Below are 20,373 nucleotides of genomic sequence, written 5' to 3'. Positions count from 1 at the left end.
ATGAGTCAACCAAAATATAATTTGGTTTCATAGAGGCGAACTTTATTTACTAATTTTTCATTGAATGGTATGTGGGTTTGCATCCGACTGGGAACATGGTGTTTGTGTTCTTGGGCAAGACACTTTACTACAATTGCCTCTCTCCAACCAGTATAAATGGGTACCTGTGAGGGTAGAATTGTGGGAAAGGGTTGGCCCATTGCCAAACAGAGCGTGGGAAACATGACAAACATGTATATCGTCATGGCTACGAAATTCTACCACCAATGAGAAGACCCGATGCCAACATCCGAGCAAAACTGTTTCAGTCGACATGGCTGATAGGTCATAAAAAGCGGCACAGCTAGGACCGCCCAAAACTCATCACGGTTGAAATTCATGCGGATTTCTCAAACACTTCCATCATAGCAACATAATTGTCAAGGAAACCAGTGACGTGCAGTGAAGGCCCTCGTAAATATTCATGAGTCAGTTTCTACCAAAAAGTCTTCCATAATGATATTGGCCCGGTGATTTAAGTTCATCTACTCGTGCTCTTTTGTCTGCACTAGATATTGGTGTACTCCTAAAACTGTGCAATAGGCCAACACGACCAAGTGGTTTTCTTGTGCATAGTCATTTTCTACCCTCTGAAAATTAGTTTTTATTCTTTTAAATTTTTTTTAGCTCCCATTAAAAAAAATTGCTCGGCCGCAGTAAAACAAACTTTGTCATTCGTTGATTTCGATGTCACATTCAGAAGTGAATGACACCATATTATTTCATAAAGAACACAATATATATTTTTAAAAGAATAGAGACTAACTTTATGCTGTATTTTCTAAAGATACTACATGTACGTTGTTTAGTTTTCAATATTTCTTACATATTCATTACACGATAGAGCAAGGAACATGATTAGCCTACACTCATCATTTTTCTTACATTCTAGATTGCGGAAATGAACTCTCTTATACCTCGCACAGTCAAATTAAATTTATGAAAATGACAATGCATAATTATGGAACTTCGGTAGGATAATTATTATTTTGGGGGTGTGGGGCATTAATTCTTCGAATGCTTTATTACTCCACATTAATTACAAATAATTATAATATAATGAATACCGAAGGGTCTCTTGATGAAGTCTAAATATTTTTGAACAACATTTCATATCATTGCCATGACGTGGTAACTTGTGATGGTCTCCCCGTCTCGTCAAGTAAATGGTTGCTTCTTGAGTACCTACTCAGAAATCGACAAGGAAATGTTAATACACATGTATATTATAGATATTAGGCCAAGCAAATTTTTAATACATAGCAGAATGTTTGATGTCCAAGGAATCCTCATTTAATTAACAATAAGTTGATTTTTAAGTCAGGTTTGTACCAATCATAACAACAAAGTTGTGATTTTATTCCCTGGACCTTTATTCTGTCCGGACGCGCGGAGAAAACACCGCGATGCGGCCAGACACAATGCCACACAGCCCACCGCTCGCTACGCGTTTGGCACGGTCAAAGTATAGTTCAGATCCCGCTCCACACTGCACAACACAGCAACAGGGATAATACGTGCACATTACCACGTGTCAAACAAGTCTGACAACGGCCGATCCCGCTCCACACAAAGGTAGTAGACTATCAGTCTGGTTCCAACTCTCGCGACCGTTGTCAGCCACAATTTGCTCGTTTCGCCTCTGTTGTACCATGGAGTTATTTCTACGTGGTTACTTGTACTTGTGCCTCTCTATTATTACAATCGAAACCGTCGGATCGAACACGTACGTATTGTACGAAAACTGGCGTTAAACCACCATGTTTTTTTTCGAATAATACCAGAAAAAATTACTTGCTGAAAAGGCTTATACTAGGCCCCCCTTCATTTTTGGATTTTGCATTTGACCATTTTTTGTTTAGAAGTCGGTATCGTAATGTTTTTTTCCCATCCAAACCAAGATAATTTCGTGGGGTCGCTTTTTTTAGCGCTTTTAAAAGGGGCCGTCGCGCAGTTGACTAAACCAAAAGTATTTTTTTTATATTGTGACAAATGTTTTTACTTATTAACTCCTCTCGTTGTTAAGGTTCTGGTAAGAGAATTCGTGAATGCCGGTGAAAAAAAAATCGTGAATAAGGCCGGTCTCACTAGCGCGAAAGCCAACGCCAATTTTTGGCGCATATTTAATTTAGTTTGCAGGGTGAGCAAAATGAAGACGTAATTTTGACTTCGCTTTGCGTGAGTTAGGTTGAACCGTTGAACCCGTATACAATACATGTACATTACCGCACAAGTATAATACTAGTCACATCACATTCCTTCATGTGCTCACGAGGCGAGGCTCACAACATGGCTAAGTAGTTGCGGTTTTGCAGGTCGGTATTCTGCAGACTGACCGGCCATTCATATTTAAATGATCTCTCTGGCACTGAGCCTGGCCCGGCGGGTCTGCAGAAGATCGGGCATATTCATACCTTTTGTTATTTAAATGAAGCGTTCTGGCCCGTGCCAGGACGGGTTGTCAAGGGCTCTTTTGTTAAAAAAGTCTGCAGGATCCTTCAGAAAGAACGGGGTACCGACGATCATTCATTATCGAGATGGGGCCTAACAGACATTACATGCTGAAATCAACTTCACACATGTTATAATAGAAACATACTAAATCGTGGCATTCTAAGTTCTGTTTATTATTTTTAGCTGCAAATAGCAGCTCTACAAGTACTCATGTCTCCGTCAGTCCGTAGGTTAGATAGTTAGTTAGTTAGTTACTTAGTAACAAACATTGACATTGTCTATTGCTCCTACATATTTTGACTGATTTCAACCAAACTTTGTCAAAGGTATCAGTAGCCCAGCCCCAACAATTCACATGACTATTAAAACTGGGGTAACAGGTCATCATGGGGTCAAGGTCAAAATAACGTCAAATTTCAAATAAGCTCAAATGACAAAAGTAGCACTGTCAACATGTTGACCTTAGTCAAACATTGAAAAAATGTCAGCATTGACCTCTTTGTCTGACCTACAGTTATGGGGGTCAATATGGGGTCAAAGGTCAAAAATAGGTCAAATTAAAAAAAAAAGCTCAAATAACAAAAGTAGCGCTGTCAACATGTAGGCCTTCGTCAATCATTCCAAAATGTTCGCGGTGACCTCTTCATCTGACCTACAGCTATGGGGTCATAGGTCAAAACATGATGAACACGCATTCGTTGGCCCCAATTTTAGCCCCAAGAAAACATTTTTTTGTAGCCCTCCCCTCCCCTCCCCCAAGTGCATTTTATCACATATTACCTCACTGGCTCACCACTCCAATGAAACCTCTTGTTGTCCACCCTAATTTGATAACCCATTCGAGGTTCTGATGCTTGTAGGTTTGAAGATTTCATAAATTTTCCCTTTTTCGGCAGTGTCCACTTTTGCGTGGAATTGCCCAAATGTGAAACTTTGAAGTTAACTAAACTTTGTTAACTATTTATCGTCTCTAGAGGGCCTGCTCGCGCTCCTACGAGAGATCGGCAAGGCCTACCTTGCGCTGAGCCAGTACGACAGCCGCAAGGCCATCACTTACTTCTCCAGCCTACCACCGCAGCACTACAACACGGGCTGGGTCTTATCTCAGGTGGGCCGGGCCCGGTACGAGCTGGCTGAATACCAGAAGGTAGGAAAGTCTTTCTTGTCTTTACTAATAAACTTCAAAGAAATTGACACATTTGCCAAAAAAATGTATTTTTACTGATTTAAGGAACAATACAAGTTATCTGAAGTAGATTGGGATTTTGGGATAGGCATCTTCATTTTCCTCAACACAAAAAAGGTTTCCACTAAAAGCCCTCCCTTTTAAAATAAGGGAGTAAATACGTGTTTGGCCAGTTGTAAGCAAGTACGTTTAAAACCGACTAGAAGCCTGGTCTTCCGCGACCAGGACCATCGCCGATTTTAAACCTTTTTTTTTTGAAAACCAGCCAAGCACATATTTATTTCCAAAGTCAAAATAAGTCAAAATCCACAAATTTCCAACGATTTTGTTCAACAACTTCACCTCATGTTTTGTGAAATACCCCTCTGGCCATGTCCATGGTATGCGCCTCGCACGCATAGTGCTACAAATTTCCTTGTATGGAAAAAAAATCCACCATTTAACCACCATGAGGAAATGCTGGTCATTGTTGTTTTCTTGAAAATAACAGCATACCATCACAGGATGCTTGATCTTTTTAGTTACTGAGGCCAAAAAAAAGTTTCTGGTATGCGCGCGTGTCGCCGTAGCCATGCGCGTCGGCAAAATGAAAAAGGTTTTTTTTCAATGAAAGATGATGTCTCTAAACTGCCAAACTCACTGGTTTGACTGGAATCCTGCTGCTGCACAATTTTAACGTGTTTTTAGATGGGGTTATGGTCGAGAATAAGCTTTATGTGGCCTCTCTGGACTCCCATATATTTGCACTAAGTTTAGTCGGGCACCATTTGCAGTCATCAGCCGACATTTGAAGCAAAAAAATCAGGAAAAAAAAAAAAAAAGCCGCGTCGCCGCACCATGTTTTGGGCAAGCTCCATACCAGAAACCGGAGACTTTTTTTTTTGGCCTTACAATCAAGAAGGATATTTCATAATATTTTGACAGTTGCGTTTTTGAGTGTTTGGAAATGTTGTCATAGCTTAATAATGAAAAGGTGCACTTTGTTTACCTCAAAGTGGTGGGTCACGAGATATCAACATAATTGCTTACGTCAAGTATTGGAAAACCTGTCTCTGTGCACCTGATGCAGCAGCCATTTTCGGCCTTGCCTAGACTTATTTTCAGCAGTGAGTACAGCCAGCAAATCAGGAGCCAAGCTGTGCATAAAATGTACACCAAGAACGCGACAGTTCACGTGGGAGTTCAGGTCCCAAAAAAACCTTCTCACTCAACCATCGTGTTTTCTTACCTTTTTAGGCAGAGCGGCTGTTCTCAGAGGTCCGTCGGCTGGAGCCATATCACCTAGAAGGCACGGAGTACTACTCCACGGCTCTCTGGCATCTACACAGGGAGGTGGCGCTGTCCACCTTAGCTCAGGAACTCAGCAATTTTGAGACGGAGTCGCCCGAGGTAAGAGGGGAATACAAATGCTGGAGTGTTTTGCAGTAAATATTTTTTAACAGTCAAGGGCTTTAACCTGCTAAAAGGATGGGAACAACATCGACAATAAAAAATGACCGTCGACAAAAAATGTGGCACCTGACAATGAAGAGCCAAACTTTACGATAAAATAGCATCACAGTTATGTGTGTACGTGCGTAGTATTTTTGTTTTCGAATATTCCAACTGGCAAAAGCTATTTGAATAATTGCTGGATAGGTATATTGGGGGCAGCTCTGCGCCTGACACTCGCGCCTGACACTCGCGCGAAGACTAAATATTTATTTATTTCTGGTATTAAAGCCAAGGATTCCTCAAAAATGCCATAGGCAGTGTAGCTCGTAAGCCTGGAGAAGCCTGTAGAGAGAAGCAATGAGAAGAAATAACAGTTCCAGAGGTGGGAGGAAAACCCAAGAAGAAAATTCTGGGGGGAAACCCACTGAATCAGGTCGGGACTGAAAACCCAATCCACATGTGGCCCAGGCAGCCTATTTTAGACAGGTTCCATTTAAAACAGCCTACCAGGCGTCTGAATATTACAATTCTTAAACTTGTTTAAAACCAATATCGTTTCCACAGCTTGTAAATACCTTTAGAATGTGGTAAATATACTTGATGTAATATTTGAGTTTTGTGCTGTTTGGCCATTTGGGCACTGTATTATTAAATTTTGTGGTAGCGAAATCAGTAGGTTTAAAGTTGTCAAAACGAAGCATGGTGTAATATTAAAGATACACCTTGTACTTGGGGGTGTAGAATCTGTAAGCACAGCAATGTACAGTAAACTCAGGCTAAACCGGCACTCTCGGGACCCGAGAATTTGTGACGTCTTACGCGAATGCCGATATATGCTAAATCGTCATTTTGCTGACTTACATGGATGGTCTTTTGCGCACATGATTCATTGCACTAATTGGCTTCGATTTACCCTGGATTATCTCCTAAGTGCTTTAGTTGAATCCAGCAAATTAATCCTCGAATTGTATCATCATGTTTGGGGTATTGATAGTGGAGACCATGATACATATGTACGTGCACAGTAACAAATTAAATGCGTGCATGGTTGGGTATATACCACGCACGCATTGACTGCAGCATGCAGTCGTCATTCAACAAGACGACCCCCAAAATGGACAGAGCGCATGCGTACAGCCTAGAGGAGGTACTGGTATTGATATGCTCACAATGCATGCATATATGCGATGTATGCAGCAATGATCCTATAGCGCCGCCTAGTGGTATGCAGTAGGACAAACTTTTTCGACACCGATGCATGCAGCGATCACTGGACAAAGGATTTTGTAATGCTTTTTATGGAAAGGGGACCGAGAGTAACATGACGACTTGAGCGAAATGGCGACTTATAAAAGCCGACTTAGAAATAAAAAATTCAATGGAAATGCATTACGGACAATCGGGGACTTTAGTCAGACGGCCGACTTGAGCGATTTGACGAGTTGTACGATGTCGGTTTAGCCGGAGTTTACTGTAGACAAGAGGACAATATAAAGTATGACATATTGTCGTTTAGAATCATGTCGTCTCCCTTTGGTTGTATTCAGGCCTGGTGTGCGACAGGCAACTGCTTCAGTCTACAGAAGGAACATGACATGGCCATCAAGTTCTTCCAGCGAGCAGTCCAGGTTCGTAGGATGAATCCAATGCAGATACTTGTATATTTTACACAGAACAAACAAATTGTAAAAGTATTTATAAGATCTCGGGGAAGTGTAAGTTAAACAGGAGGTCGTGAGTTTGAGTCCCACCCAGGTAAATGTGTTATTTATTTCTTGCAAGCCCCAAACAATACTGAGTATACATTATTTTTAAAATATTGAAAGAAGTGTGGTGACTCATGAATATGCATGAGGTGTAATCGTTTTGTTTCATTGGACTGGTAGATCCCCAGTTTGCCTACGCCATAAAGTTTGGAACTATTGACCAATGGAACTATTGACCAGTGAAAGAAGTGTGTTGGCTCATGAATATGCATGAGGTGTAATAGCATTAACTCATTTAACAGGTGGATCCCCAGTTTACCTATGCCAGAAAGTTTTAGAACTATTGACCAATGAAAGAAGTGTGGTGGCTCATGAATATGAATGAGGTGTAATAGCTTTATTTCATTTGACAGGTGGATCCCCAGTTTACCTATGCCATAAAGTTTTGGAACTATTGACCAATGAAAGAAGTGTGGTAGCTCATGAATATGCATGAGGTGTAATAGCTTTTTCATTTGACAGGTGGATCCCCAGTTTGCCTATGCCTACACGTTACTGGGTCACGAGTACGTCGCAACAGAGGAACTGGATAAGGCTATGTCCTGCTACCGTACAGCGATCAGGATAAACACTAGGCACTACAATGCATGGTAGGTCGCTTCTAATGGACATTTTGCATCTAAACGATGCAAATTGTAACTATTTCACGGTTCCAGCCACTCTGGAAATCAGGGGACACCTCGAAAATGAGTTTCCAGTTTTTCCAGTCAGGAAAAAGTGAGGGGAATTGGAGGGGTTAAAATACAAAAAATCTGGAAAAACTCAGGGAATTTGACAGTGACCCAGAAGAAAGGTTTTCGCCATTTCGGCGTATGTGCGTCTTTTGCCCTGTGTTTAAATTGTGTCCATTGACTGACTGACTCTGTTGCATAGGGTGAGGAAAGGATGGCTATAAGGGGAGAACGGAGGCCATCGCTTGTCGACAAGTTGCCTGTGTATTATCAGTATCTTAGTTGCTTTGCTGCAACCACCTCTTGACTTCCCAGCAACCTCGTTAAAAAGTACAAAATATTTCTCATGGATTTTGGGGAATTTCTTTGGGAAATATAAGGGAAAACTCGGGGAACTTTGTTTCATTGAATTGCTGGGAGCCCTGTATTTGCGGATACTGAACAAATGTATCTGCTGAAAGTAGCCCCAACTGGAGAGAACATCAAGTTTGTTCATTAACGTGATATGCTACTTCTGATAATAATAATGTGCTTACATGTATATAGCGCTTTTTTACTAACGGTCTCAAATCTCTTCACTATTATTACCCCTGTACACCAGGCCGTGAGACCATTTTTTTCTTCAGCAGCTCGAGATCCGCGCAATCTGATCTCTACCCTCACAGGTACTCATTTGTACTCCTGGGTGGAGAGTGGCAATTGTAGTAAAGTGTCTTGCCCAAGAACACAAGCGCCTTGCTCCCCGTCATGGTTAAACCCACGTACCGTGGCACATGAGTTGAGCACTGTTATCATTGGACCAGGGCACTCCACAATGCATTCACATTGCAACATGTGACTGAAATTATCTTATATGTTCAGATAAATGTTGTCAGTGTTTGATATTTGCCCATTTCGGAATGGGGTTCCATGTCGTGCTGAAGAAAAACTTAGTTTGAGCGACTCTCGTCAACCCATTAGACTTATGAGATTTTAAGGTTTGCATGGTGGAAAGATACTAAGACGAGATAAGTTTGCGGTAGCACCATGTGAATCAATCTCTTTTGTGTGTATGTGTGGTTCTTTTCAGAACCACACATACTCACATAAGAGATTTATTCACAGGGTGCTACCGCAAACTTATCTCGCAATTAGACTTAGGTTTCAGACAGGCAAATTTAATACATTAATTTCTCATTTGCAGGTATGGCGTTGGTATGATATACTACAAACAGGAGAAGTTTGCCCTAGCCGAGATGCATTACCGCAAAGCCCTGGCCATCAACCCCCAGAGCTCCGTCCTACTTTGTCACATAGGAGTGGTAAGTGAAGTACAGGCACCAGACTTGTTTTTTCTTTTTTTCATCCCTATTTTTGAGCAGCTGAGTTTAAGAAACCATGCGAATTTATGCATTACATATTTACACAACAAATTTGTTGCGCAGCTGCGTAAGATACTTGAGATCGGTTTAATGAAATTTACATGCTGCAAAACATGTTGAGTACTTTCATCATCTTGAATGAGCATTGTATTACCTTGAAAAACAAAGTTTTCATTTTTTTGCTCGAGGGGTGGAAAGCTAATTTCCAGGTTATTTGGTATTCCATGCATCATATTATATTCTTATTCGAAAAACAAGATTTTGACATTATATTTTCTAATTTACCACCGAGTGTACTATTTTAATAAAAATTGTTCGAAAACAGACAAAAAAAATAAGCATCCGCATGCATTGATCAAGCAAACGAAAGATATCCCCACTGTTACACCCCCAACAGCCACGGGAGCAGCCGCTGCAGAGTGTTCATTAAAAAGACTGCAAAACTGCAAGAATAAAGACAAATGGACACTGGTTTAGCTTGGTGTGGTGGTCAATGTTCCTCACTCATCGGAGTCTTAGATCAGAATGACCCAAGAACAAAGACCATCACACAACCCTCCAGTGCCCCACAGGAAGTGACATATCCTGCCACATGTAGCCAACAGCTGTTTCCTGTGAAGGTGGGGTATCTCACATGAAACAGTAGTTGGTACACTCAAGTACTGATAAACATTAAATGCAAATGTGGTTCCAGTAAAAATGGGGGAGGCGGTATTTTAAAAAAAATGGGGGGTGTCCCAATACTACAACACCCACTCTAATAATGGATGCTTCCCCAGCAATACAGTTGGGCTATCATTGGCCCTCTCTATAGAAACCTAATGACATGCATTTCCCTGGGCGCATAAATGAATATCCGTCTGAAATCATATTAGTCAAGGCAAGATCTGGCCTTGGGGGTTACTAGATACTGACATTATTCTAACGACTTCAAAATGTGTACTCGAACAGGTACAGCATGCGCAGCACAAATCACAGCAGGCCCTACAGACTCTGAACCGGGCCATCGCCATGGACCCTAACAACCCTCTATGCAAGTTCCACCGAGCCTCCATCTACTTTGCCACGGAGCGCTACCAGGAGGCCCTACAGGAGCTGGAGGAGCTGAAGCAGATCATACCCAAGGAGTCCCTGGTCTACTTCATCATGGGAAAGGTCAGTGTCACTCACAGAGGCCTGGTTCTAAACTTGACCATTCTTGCTAGCCAGGGCAGTCTTAAAGGGAATGTACAACATTTGCAAACATCGAATAAAAAAACTACCAAGTTTTTATGAAATACCTTACTAGGATGATGGTAAATGACAGTCTAAAGCATCCTGTAAAATTATGGCACCTGGTGTGAAGTCATTTTGAAGAAAATGGTATTTTTGTATACATTTCCAACGATGGTCGGCCGTCCACCGTTGGAAAAACCTAACTATTTTTCAACTACTGCTCCAACTTACCCCTTTTTTCAGTCCAAATTTTGTTGCCATTGGTTGACATGTTCATGAATGGGTGCAGGCCAGCTAGACTGGTTCCCTCACCTTACAATTTTCCCGGCATCTATAACTTGATCCATGTTATCTTTAGTGGAGTCAAGGAGCCAGACTACTTGAACATTTCTGTTTTCCTTGGTTTTTCCAGCATTTTCGAACACAAAACTTCAAACATGTCAGTGTAACAATATTTGATCTATGATACTAACCCCTCAAATACTTCATTTCTGAAAATTACAGCAAAAGCCAATGATGTATATTCCCTTTAATGGGAATGTACAACATTTGCTTTCGCTGTAATTTTCAGAAATTGATGGATTTGGGGGTAAGTATTTTATAACAAATATTGTTACACTGACATGTTTACAGTTTTGTATTCGTAAATGCTGGAAAAACCAAAGGAAAAAAACATGTTCTTGTAGTCTGGTTCCCTGACCCCACTTCAGATGAAACGGAGCAATTTATAGATGTCAGGGAATTGTAAGGTCAGGGAACCAGTCTATCTGGCTTGTACCCGTTCACAGTTGTGTAACTGATTGCAGGCAAAATGTGGACTAACTCAATTTATTATTCACTAACAGTCCAGTAAGGTATTTCATAATAATTTGGTAGTTTTGTTTTCCGATGTTTGCAAATGTTGCATATTGCCTTTAAGAGGCCCTGGCAATTCTGTAAACCGAGTCTGAATCTGTTACTATTTTGACACTCTCTGTTAGTCGATCAGATTCTCTGCATGGACTTAATGATTTTTTCGTAGGGTTAACTTTGTTAGCCAATAAGAGAGGGCCTTGCAGGACAAAACAGTGCACTGCCATTTATTGAGAGCGTTCGATTACTTCCCTGAGCTTACTCGTGCCTGGCTCCTCGCGAGATGACAGACATGCGCAGTGTAGCTAAACAAACAAACGGTTTCGGGGAAAGTTTCGTGTAAGAGCTGGAAAGTGGAACTTTGACAAGACACTGAGGCTGCATCCAAATCAACTGTCTAGAGCTAGGTCTAGGTCCACGCCCATTGAAAATACGCGGGGAGGGCTGACAATTATAGACGTAGCTGTAGCTCTGGAAGCACACAGCCTGAGGCGCCTGCCGGACGTCACGTTGGCAGCCATGTTTATTGCATGGTCTTACGGGATACTTACCCAAGTAACCGGCTTGGCGAGTCGGTTACTTGGGCCAGGCTCGAGTAAGCGCGAGAAGTCACGTGAGAGGTAAATCGAACGCTGTCGCGCTTGCACGAGTAAGCGCGGGGGAAGTAATCGAACACACTCATTTGGTAGAAAGCCCATTCTTAGTAGGCTTTTGTAAAGAGCAATCTGATTGGTCAGGAAAGTCAGTCCATATTTGGAAGAGATCACAAATAATTGATCTCATGAGGTCTAAATAGGAAAGATCTAGTAAGGCCAAAAAAAAAAAGTCTCCGGTTTCTGGTGTGGAGCTGGCCCAAAAAGTGGTGCGGCGACGCGGCTTTTTTTTTTTTTTACCTGATTTTTTTTGCTTCAAATGTCGGCTGATGACTGCAAATGGTGCCCGACTAAACTTAGTGCAAATATATGGGAGTCCAGAGAGGCCACCTAAAGCTTATTCTCGACCATAACCCAATCTAAAAACACGTTAAAATTGTGCAGCAGCAGGATTCCAGTCAAACCAGTGAGTTTGGCGGTTTTGAGACATCATCTTTCATTGAAAAAAAACCTTTTCATTTTGCCGACGCGCATGGCTAGGGCGACGCGCGCGCATACCAGAAACCGGAGACTTTCTTTTTTGGCCTAACGGTCAGTGGCACATTTTAATGTTAGTGCTCCGTGAGGCCTCTGCACCATGGTACTTATTTACTGAAAATTCGAAGTTGATTGTCTGCTACCTAAATTGGTAAATTAGCACCATAAATTAATAAAAACAAAATTGCCAGACCTATATGCCCCGGGCCAAGTGTTCTTGGACGGTGGACTTGGACTCCCCGGATGCTAACAGCCAAATCGAGTATAACCAGGAATTCTTAAAATTGATTGATTTAAATATATGTGAATATTTATATCTCCAAATATATGAATATTCGAATCTGCAGGTGTATAAGAAGTGTGGCCAGACTCACTTGGCTCTGGCCAACTTTTCCTGGGCGGTGGACTTGGACCCTAAGGGCGCCAACAACCAGATCAAGGAGGCCTTGGACAAGAGGTATCTACCAGACGATGATGACCCGACGGCCGACGCGCTGGCTGATCATGGGCCTAGCGATGCTGGTGAGTTATCAAGTCATTCGGAGAGGAGAGATGTAGTCAAGTCCAAATAAATCATATGTCAATCACGTGTCAATCAAATGTCAGTCACATGCCAATCACATGTCAGTCACATGTCAATCACCTGCGAATCGCGTGTCAAGCACTTTTCACTCACGTCAGTCAGAAGTCAAAGTCAATTAGGAAGCCAAATCTGAAATCAAATCATAAGGCAAATCACAATTGAGGTCCAGGTGTTAGAGTGATTAGACCAAGACAGAGTCATCTTAGAATAGAGTTGTATTCACATCCATCACAAGTCCATCTTTAATAAGTCGACCACAAATCAAATCACAAATCAACCAAAAATCAAATCACAAGTCAATCACAAGTCAGCCACAAATCAAATCACATGTCAATCACAAGTCGCCACAAATCAAATCAGAAGTCAATCACAAGTCGCCACAAATCAGAAGTCAATCACAAGTCGCCACAAATCAAATCAGAAGTCAATCACAAGTCGCCACAAATCAAATCAGAAGTCAATCACAAGTCGCCACAAATCAAATCAGAAGTCAATCACAAGTCGCCACAAATCAAATCAGAAGTCAATCACAAGTCGGCCACAAATCAAATCACAAGTCAATCACAAGTCAGCCACAAATCAAATCACAAGTCAATCACAAGTCAGCCACAAATCAAATCACATGTCAATCACAAGTCAGCCACAAATTAAATCACATGTCAATCACAAGTCGCCACAAATCAAATCACAAGTCAATCACAAGTCGGCCACAAATCAAATCACAAGTCAATCACAAGTCAGCCACAAATCAAATCACAAGTCAATCACAAGTCGCCACAAATCAAATAACAAGTCAATCACAAGTCGGCCACAAATCAAATCACAAGTCAATCACAAGTCGGCCACAAATCAAATCACAAGTCAGCCACAAATCAAATCACAAGTCAATCATTAGTCAGCCACAAATTAAATCACATGTCAATCACAAGTCATTCACAAATCAAATCTCAAGTCAGTCACAAGTCATCATAAGTCAATCACAATGCAAATCACAGTTCCATCACAAGTCAAATCACAGTTCCATCACAAGTCAACTCACAAATCTTAATATCTCTTCTCAAAAAGCCAGAAATAAATAGTTAAAAATAAATAAATAAAGCTGTTTCTAACATTTCTTCTTACAGACACCGGGGACAGCGACGCAGTGGGCGAGGGTGATGTGTCACAAGAGGGCGCTGTTGAAGTCGACGACATGCAACTCCAAGCTAATGAGAGTGACGAGAGTTTATGATCCGAGCTCGGATACTGACAGTAACGTCCCAAAACAAATATCACTGTGAACCCAACTAGATGTCCAGTTGGTCGTTGCGTAGTGATTTTTTTAGGCAATGCCGAAGCCACATTGGCTTCAAGTACAAACATGTTAGGAGAGCTTAGAGTGAGATTTGGGTAAAAAATAAAAAAGATAGGCTGGTGCCTAAAATGTAATGATTGACTACACAGTGATGCATACATGGCCCCAGGGAACCAGACAGTAATGGCCGCATGTGAGTGTAGATCCCACTTCTGACACCAAATTGGAGCCCTGACTTGCAGATGGGAAAGATGTGCGTAGAATTAGACTATTTTTGCTTACAGCATGCCAAATTTGTTAACTCTACCAGTCCAGTTGAAGTTTGTACATGGGGCTGTCCTGATTATCAGTGTACTGAGTATTCAATTTTGGATCATCAGCCGAATATTTAAATGCTTTTTGCTGGTTTTGAATAGTCGAAAAAATAAAGTACAGGCATGGTTCCCATCCTTTTAGCAGGTTAAAGTCTTTGTCATAAAACACTTACTACAAAATACTCCAGTGGCCTATAATATCGATCGCTGCACGCAAATTTTTAACCGGCGCGCTTTGCGTGCAACTTTTGACCAGCGTGGCACCCAGTTGCAGCTGGCGGTTCTGAATATTCGAGTATATGGTCAAACGCAATTTCAAATAATCCAATACCAAATTATTACAAAAAGGACAGCCCTTTTTTACAGGCGATGTTTGCCAGGTTAGTTGAGTACAGTGTGCTTAGCTCGGAAGGTTTGCGCTCATAAATACCGAGATTCCTTACTTGTGAAGTGTGTATGTGGAGGGTTGGTTTTGCTCGCCTCATACCGTGAAAAGTTCAATATTTTTGTACTGTGTTCTTTGTTTCTTCTTCAGGTCATCTATTCGTAGGTTTGTATCATCGAGCATACTGTGCAATCTAATGCAAATGTAAAAAAAAAAAAAATACTCATGCATATGCCTTGTTAGCTCTGTACCACATTAAACTGCATCAGCCAGTGAAAAATGTAGTTTGTGAACGTCGGATGCAATTATGCCAAAGTTGCTTGAATTATCAGCCCACTTAACAGGGCCCAATTTCACGGCGCTGCTAAGCACACAATTTGCTGCTAACAGAGCCTCCGTCTATTTCTTGGAGACCGTAAGCATAAGCACAGCAAAAGGCAACCTTACCTCAGAGGAAAATTTGCTTAACTTAGTAACGTAACAATAGAAATCTCCATGCACGCGCGACCCTTAGCACGTCAATGCCGTCAAATAGTGCTTAAGGTTAGCAAGTTTTTCTGCTATGCTAAGCACAACTTTTCTGTTAAACAGGGCCGTGAAATTGGGCCCTGGTCGTAACACAAGCCATGTGTAGGATTAATGCAACATCTTTGTTGCGCAGTGTACTTATGGTCAATTACACACAACTTGATGTAGCTGCGCAGTGTCAATATTATGCACACTAATTTTGACGAGGACGATCACAACTTACAGAGTAGTCGTTCATATAAGTCATAAAACAGTTTAATTTTCCACCTGCGACTTTGAATAAATCTAATCTCACAGTGGAGTGCCAACTCTTTAAAGTCTCGTCACTCTAAAATAACAAGACAATGCAAGCCTAGTAAAGCTGGTCCCCAAGAACCTAACACTTTTTTCAATTAGAATGGCTGAAAACATTAGTAGAATAAACTTTAGTGGTAATGTGACGTCATGCTTTGGCAGCGTATGATGTTAATTCACGGCCAAAGTATGATATCACTTCTTCCCAAAGTCAAACTTCCTGCACAATGGTGTATGCACATTCCCAGACAAAGCTTGTAGACGTTGACAGCATAACTGGTACATTCAGCGTTCTTGTTAATAAAAAAACCCCAGTTTTTAGTGAAAATCCAGCAGAAAATCTGTTCGCGTTGTCGTTAATAAAAAAAACCACCTGTTTTTAGTGAAAATCAAGCAGAAAATCTGTTCGCGTCGGAGGACGTGATAACACGCACTGGCTGTTTTTATACACAGGCACGGCTGACGGGTTAAGGCGTCAATATTGCCTCAACTCGCCTCCGGGTGACGTCTAAACACGCTAATCCCTCGTGCCTTTTGTACACACAAAGTCCGCGAAGTCTGTGGAGGCGGACCGTGTGTTGATCTTGATTTGTCCGTTGTGCATGGCCTATTGTTGTACAATTTACGTTCCAGTGTACATCCCGGAGTATTGAAACATATGAAGTATTTGTGGCATTTGGCTGTATATCAGAAGTTGGCTAGAAAATTTTGCCTTTTGCGAAAATCAAAATTTTAGGTAAAAATAATTCCGGCGCGAAGTGGTTAATTAAAGGTAATATACAAGATTTGGCTTTGCTGTAATTTTCAGAAATGGAAGGATTCAAGGGTTAAGTATTTTATAGCAAAGATTGTTACACTGACCTGTTTAAAGCTTTGTGTTCATAGATACTGGAAAAACCAAGAAAAAAAATGCTGTTCTTGTAGTCTGGTTCCCTGATGCTACTTCAGACGAAATAGAGCAATTTATAGTCGTCGGGGAATTGTCAGGTCAGGGAACCAGTCTAGCTGTTTTGCACCCGTTCATGGATGCGTAACCGACTGCAAACAAAATGAGGACTAACTAAAATTGGTAAATTGGGGGCAGTATTTGAAAAGAAGTCATTTTTTTACCAACAATGGTCAGCCGACCATTGTTGGAAATTATACAAAAATCCCACTTTTCTTAAAAATGACGGCACACCAGGTGCCACGATTTCACTGGAGGCTTGAGACTATTCTCTTACAGTCAAGTAAGGTATTTCATGATAATTTGGTATTTTTTTTTTTTTTATGTTTGCAAATGTTGTATATTCCCTTTAAACGATGGGCGGTGTGTGTTATTCAAGTACTGCAGTCTGTTTTCAGACAATTTGTTTTCCAGAAGTAATTGTATATTTTTCCCTTGCTGCTAGCTTTTTCTCTTTTCGTCTGCCTCCAAAAACAATCTTCTCATTTGATATGTATTTTGCAATTGTTGAAAAGAAATAGCTTGATAGCAGTATTTTTATATATCAAACATGTATTGTCTGTACTAACTACAAGTATACTGGTGGCATTCATATCATCAGAATTAAAAAAGTGTTAAAACTAAATTTCCTTACCAATTATGTCACATAGCTAACAGAAGTCCAGTATTTTAGAATTAATTTCTGTGCTTATAACTGTTGTGGAATATTCTGGGATATCATGCAATTGCATTTCAGTTTTGAGTAAGAAACACTGAAGGTAAAGAGTTATGCTGTATAGTATACAACTAATGAATGTTTATGAGTGCAATGGTAAGAATAATTTCATGAGGTGACAGATGGAATGTTCCATTCCACTCGGCTTCGCCTTGTGGAATGGACCATTCCATCTGTCACTGAATGAAATTATTCTTTCCATTGCACGAATATGGAACATTCATACAACACCGGAATAAATCCTTGTCATCTGATTGGTCAGAGCCACAGACAACAGGACTGTGGAATGGAAGTTCTGTTTAAAATAGAACTTCTATTAAAATACTTGGCACTTCGCAGACATTTTGTCTCCCAGAATGTTCAAGTTAAGCATGTATGCAGTGGACTCCTATTTTAGAGGGTGTTCTGTTGACTTTTGAAAGTCTTGATGTTCTAGCGGGTTTTTGAAACCCTGGCTTTACTTCAGCTTGGGTCTAGATTCATTTTATAGAAGCCTTTAATGTCAAAAACAAATTGATATACTTGAAATTTGGTTAACATTTGATGTTTCTAAAGCAGTACATGAGCTGGAGTCCCAGAAGTCAGCAACGTAAATTCGCTGAAGCCACAGCTGGAACAAAGCCTACATCTCAAAAACACCTGTAGTTTCTTTAATGCTTGTAGGGTGCAACCAAGTAAGCTGGCCAAAAATCCGTCCGCCAACTCATGAATAATTGTTATACATTCAAATTATTCTGTATTAGAGAGTTCTGAGAGCCATAGAATTGGGGGATCGAAGACATATGGCACTGCACCTCTGGCCTGGACTTGGGGCTTCCAATTCTGAGTATTTTGGATGCAATTGGGTCTGAAAGTGGCGCTATTTAGCCATGTTGTGGAGGGATCCTTTTTCAAGATGGCTACTTTTCCAGTTTGGGAAATATTCGTTTTAGGGGTGGTCTTCTTTGGGTGAGAATTTCTCAAAAAAAATCATTGGTCAACCCACCAAAAATAATGGAAAATGAAAGATGACATGTTGATCATCATTTTTCTGTGCAGCCTGAACACCTGTGAAAGTTCTGAGTATTTTAAAAAGAGTTTTTGCAAGTATGGGGTTTTATCACTGGTGTCTAGGGGAATTTATTTACTTGGTTGCACTCAATATAGGCTGGTGCCAGTTTCAAATATTGCATGATTGTACTGTATTGCAGTAGGACTAGGATACCAGTCACAGGACACATTTATTGAACCATGGAGGATGGGCCAACCTGACATTTTCCTGAAAAGGTAAAGAAACTTGCAAATAACACCAATTGTTTCTGTAAATTTTGTGTAACAATCAATCATAGTAGATTTTTGTCTCTATCTGTAGAATTCAAGGCTTGGGCTTATAAGAAGTATGCTTGAAAAGAATTACTATATATGGTGTAATAATGAGATAATTTTGATGTGGTAAACAAAACAATGTGCCATTATTGGTGTGTGCATGGGTTGTGTGTATGACAAACTGTTTGATTCAAAATGTACTTGCAAGTATGCTGCCCCTGTGTATATTTAATTAACAATGATATTAAAAGTATTGTACAGTCTAAATCCAAATTGGGTTTTGTTATGATTATTACCCCTGACAAGGAGGTTATGTTTTCATCGGGTTTTGTTTGTTTGTTGGTTGGTTCGTCTGTTAACAAGATAACTCAAAAGGTTATGGACGGATTTGCATGACAATTTTATTAGGGGTGGTCCTTGGTACAAGTACAAATTGATTAGATTTTGGAAGTGATCCGGATCTGGGTCTGGATCCAGGATTCTTTTAAGGATTCCTCACCATTAATGCGAGTATTTCTTTTGGGCGTACAGACAATATGGCGGGGAATTGTTTAGCCTTGGAAGAGGTTTGTGCTCTCTGAGTGCTTTCTAGTTTTCAGATTAAATTCAAATTATTTTTTGAAGTTCTGTCTGCGATAGATAGCCCCCCTTTTAAAAGTACATGTGCATGGTTTCAATTGCGCTTTGTGCATTGTTTTCGTTTTTGAATTAACAAAATTGCTCAAAATCTTAAGTAGGGTGCTGAACAACTAGCCTGTTGAAATTTCAGCTCAGGCCAAGTTCGAGCAAGGACCATTAGTGGACTAGTTGTGAAAGACGTCAAACTCATCGTCGTTTACTACGGGACAGGCCAAGATGATCGAGGTTGATTTGTGACGTACCTTACGCCTGCGCACTAAGAGCAACGTGCGAACATCTCTAGTCAAACCCTGGTCAAAATGTCATCGCAAAACTTCTGGGTCCTGGCTCCCTGCTGTATGTTATGAATGCATGCGGCTATTGGTTACCAGCGATGCAACCAGCCCCAGTAGGTTGGTTCTAAATAGTCGACTAGCGTAGTCAACCATCGTCAACTAGACAGAGTTCGGGCAAGCATTAGTCGAACTACGGTTAACCATTGGTCAACTATTGTCCCTGCGCGAACTTACCCCTAGTGGATACTTTACATTTTGAGAAAACACAGAAAACGTATTCACAATTTTTGGGGTCTAGTAACTGGTTTCCATTGCAAATGCACGTTGGGCACACTTTTTTTAAAACCACCTTTATTTAAACTACCTTTAACCCTAGCCGCCCTGAATCCTCCAAAATCCTTTTTGCAAATTAAGGAATTTGCAGGATAAAGGTTACATGGCCAAAGAGCGTTGCTGATATCGGAGTACGCACTGTGTCAAGGTCTTGGGCCAGACCTTGTGTTTATTGCTCAGCCGTGCATAAATTTAGTCCTTGATTATACTTGACATCCTCCGCACTGCTCCAGGATGTCACTGCCTCTGCCTCAGCCTATTGACAGTCATAGCCGGAGGATTTTGCAGGATTCAGGCAGTGGTCACCCCTCCATGGACCACATTCAAGAAATAGCGGAGGAATTTGCAGGATTGAGGCTATATGCTATTTTTCCATGAGGCCAATTGGAGGATTTTGCAGGAATGAGGCTACATCCTAGCAAAAAGGCCTAGGGAGTTAGGGTTAATGATTGTTTTTTTTTTGATCGCAATTATTTCTGGTGGAAGAATTTCACAGGGTATTTGGTACCATCCTATCTTCACTTTGGACAAGGAGTCTCATTAAATCATTATTGATGGGTTCATTTCAGGGTAATTATCAATGTTCCTACATGCACTTAGATGAAACAAAAATCTCTTTAGAAAACCAATTAAGGAAAAATGAAAACCACGTAA

The 20,373-nt window shown here is 40.8% G+C and overlaps 1 protein-coding gene across 1 annotated transcript in view; it reads left to right on the top strand.

Moving 5' to 3' along the window:
- Positions 1-15,027, top strand: part of LOC119721976 (cell division cycle protein 27 homolog) — a 30,968-nt gene extending 15,941 nt beyond the window's left edge. Inside the window, exons 12-19 of the mRNA XM_038191948.1 lie at positions 3,468-3,640; positions 4,916-5,068; positions 6,661-6,741; positions 7,342-7,469; positions 8,734-8,851; positions 9,863-10,066; positions 12,456-12,630; positions 13,816-15,027. Coding sequence (XP_038047876.1) covers positions 3,468-3,640; positions 4,916-5,068; positions 6,661-6,741; positions 7,342-7,469; positions 8,734-8,851; positions 9,863-10,066; positions 12,456-12,630; positions 13,816-13,922 — 1,139 coding nt within the window. The 3' untranslated portion in view covers positions 13,923-15,027. The remainder of the gene's footprint in view (positions 1-3,467; positions 3,641-4,915; positions 5,069-6,660; positions 6,742-7,341; positions 7,470-8,733; positions 8,852-9,862; positions 10,067-12,455; positions 12,631-13,815) is intronic.
- The last annotated feature ends 5,346 nt before the right edge of the window (positions 15,028-20,373 follow it).

This window comes from Patiria miniata, unplaced genomic scaffold, assembly GCF_015706575.1.
Source record: "Patiria miniata isolate m_02_andy unplaced genomic scaffold, ASM1570657v1 HiC_scaffold_14, whole genome shotgun sequence".
Taxonomy (NCBI): Eukaryota; Metazoa; Echinodermata; class Asteroidea; order Valvatida; family Asterinidae; genus Patiria; species Patiria miniata.
The sequence above is the reverse complement of the archived record's forward strand: the minus strand, read 5'-3'. Positions and strand labels throughout refer to the sequence as shown.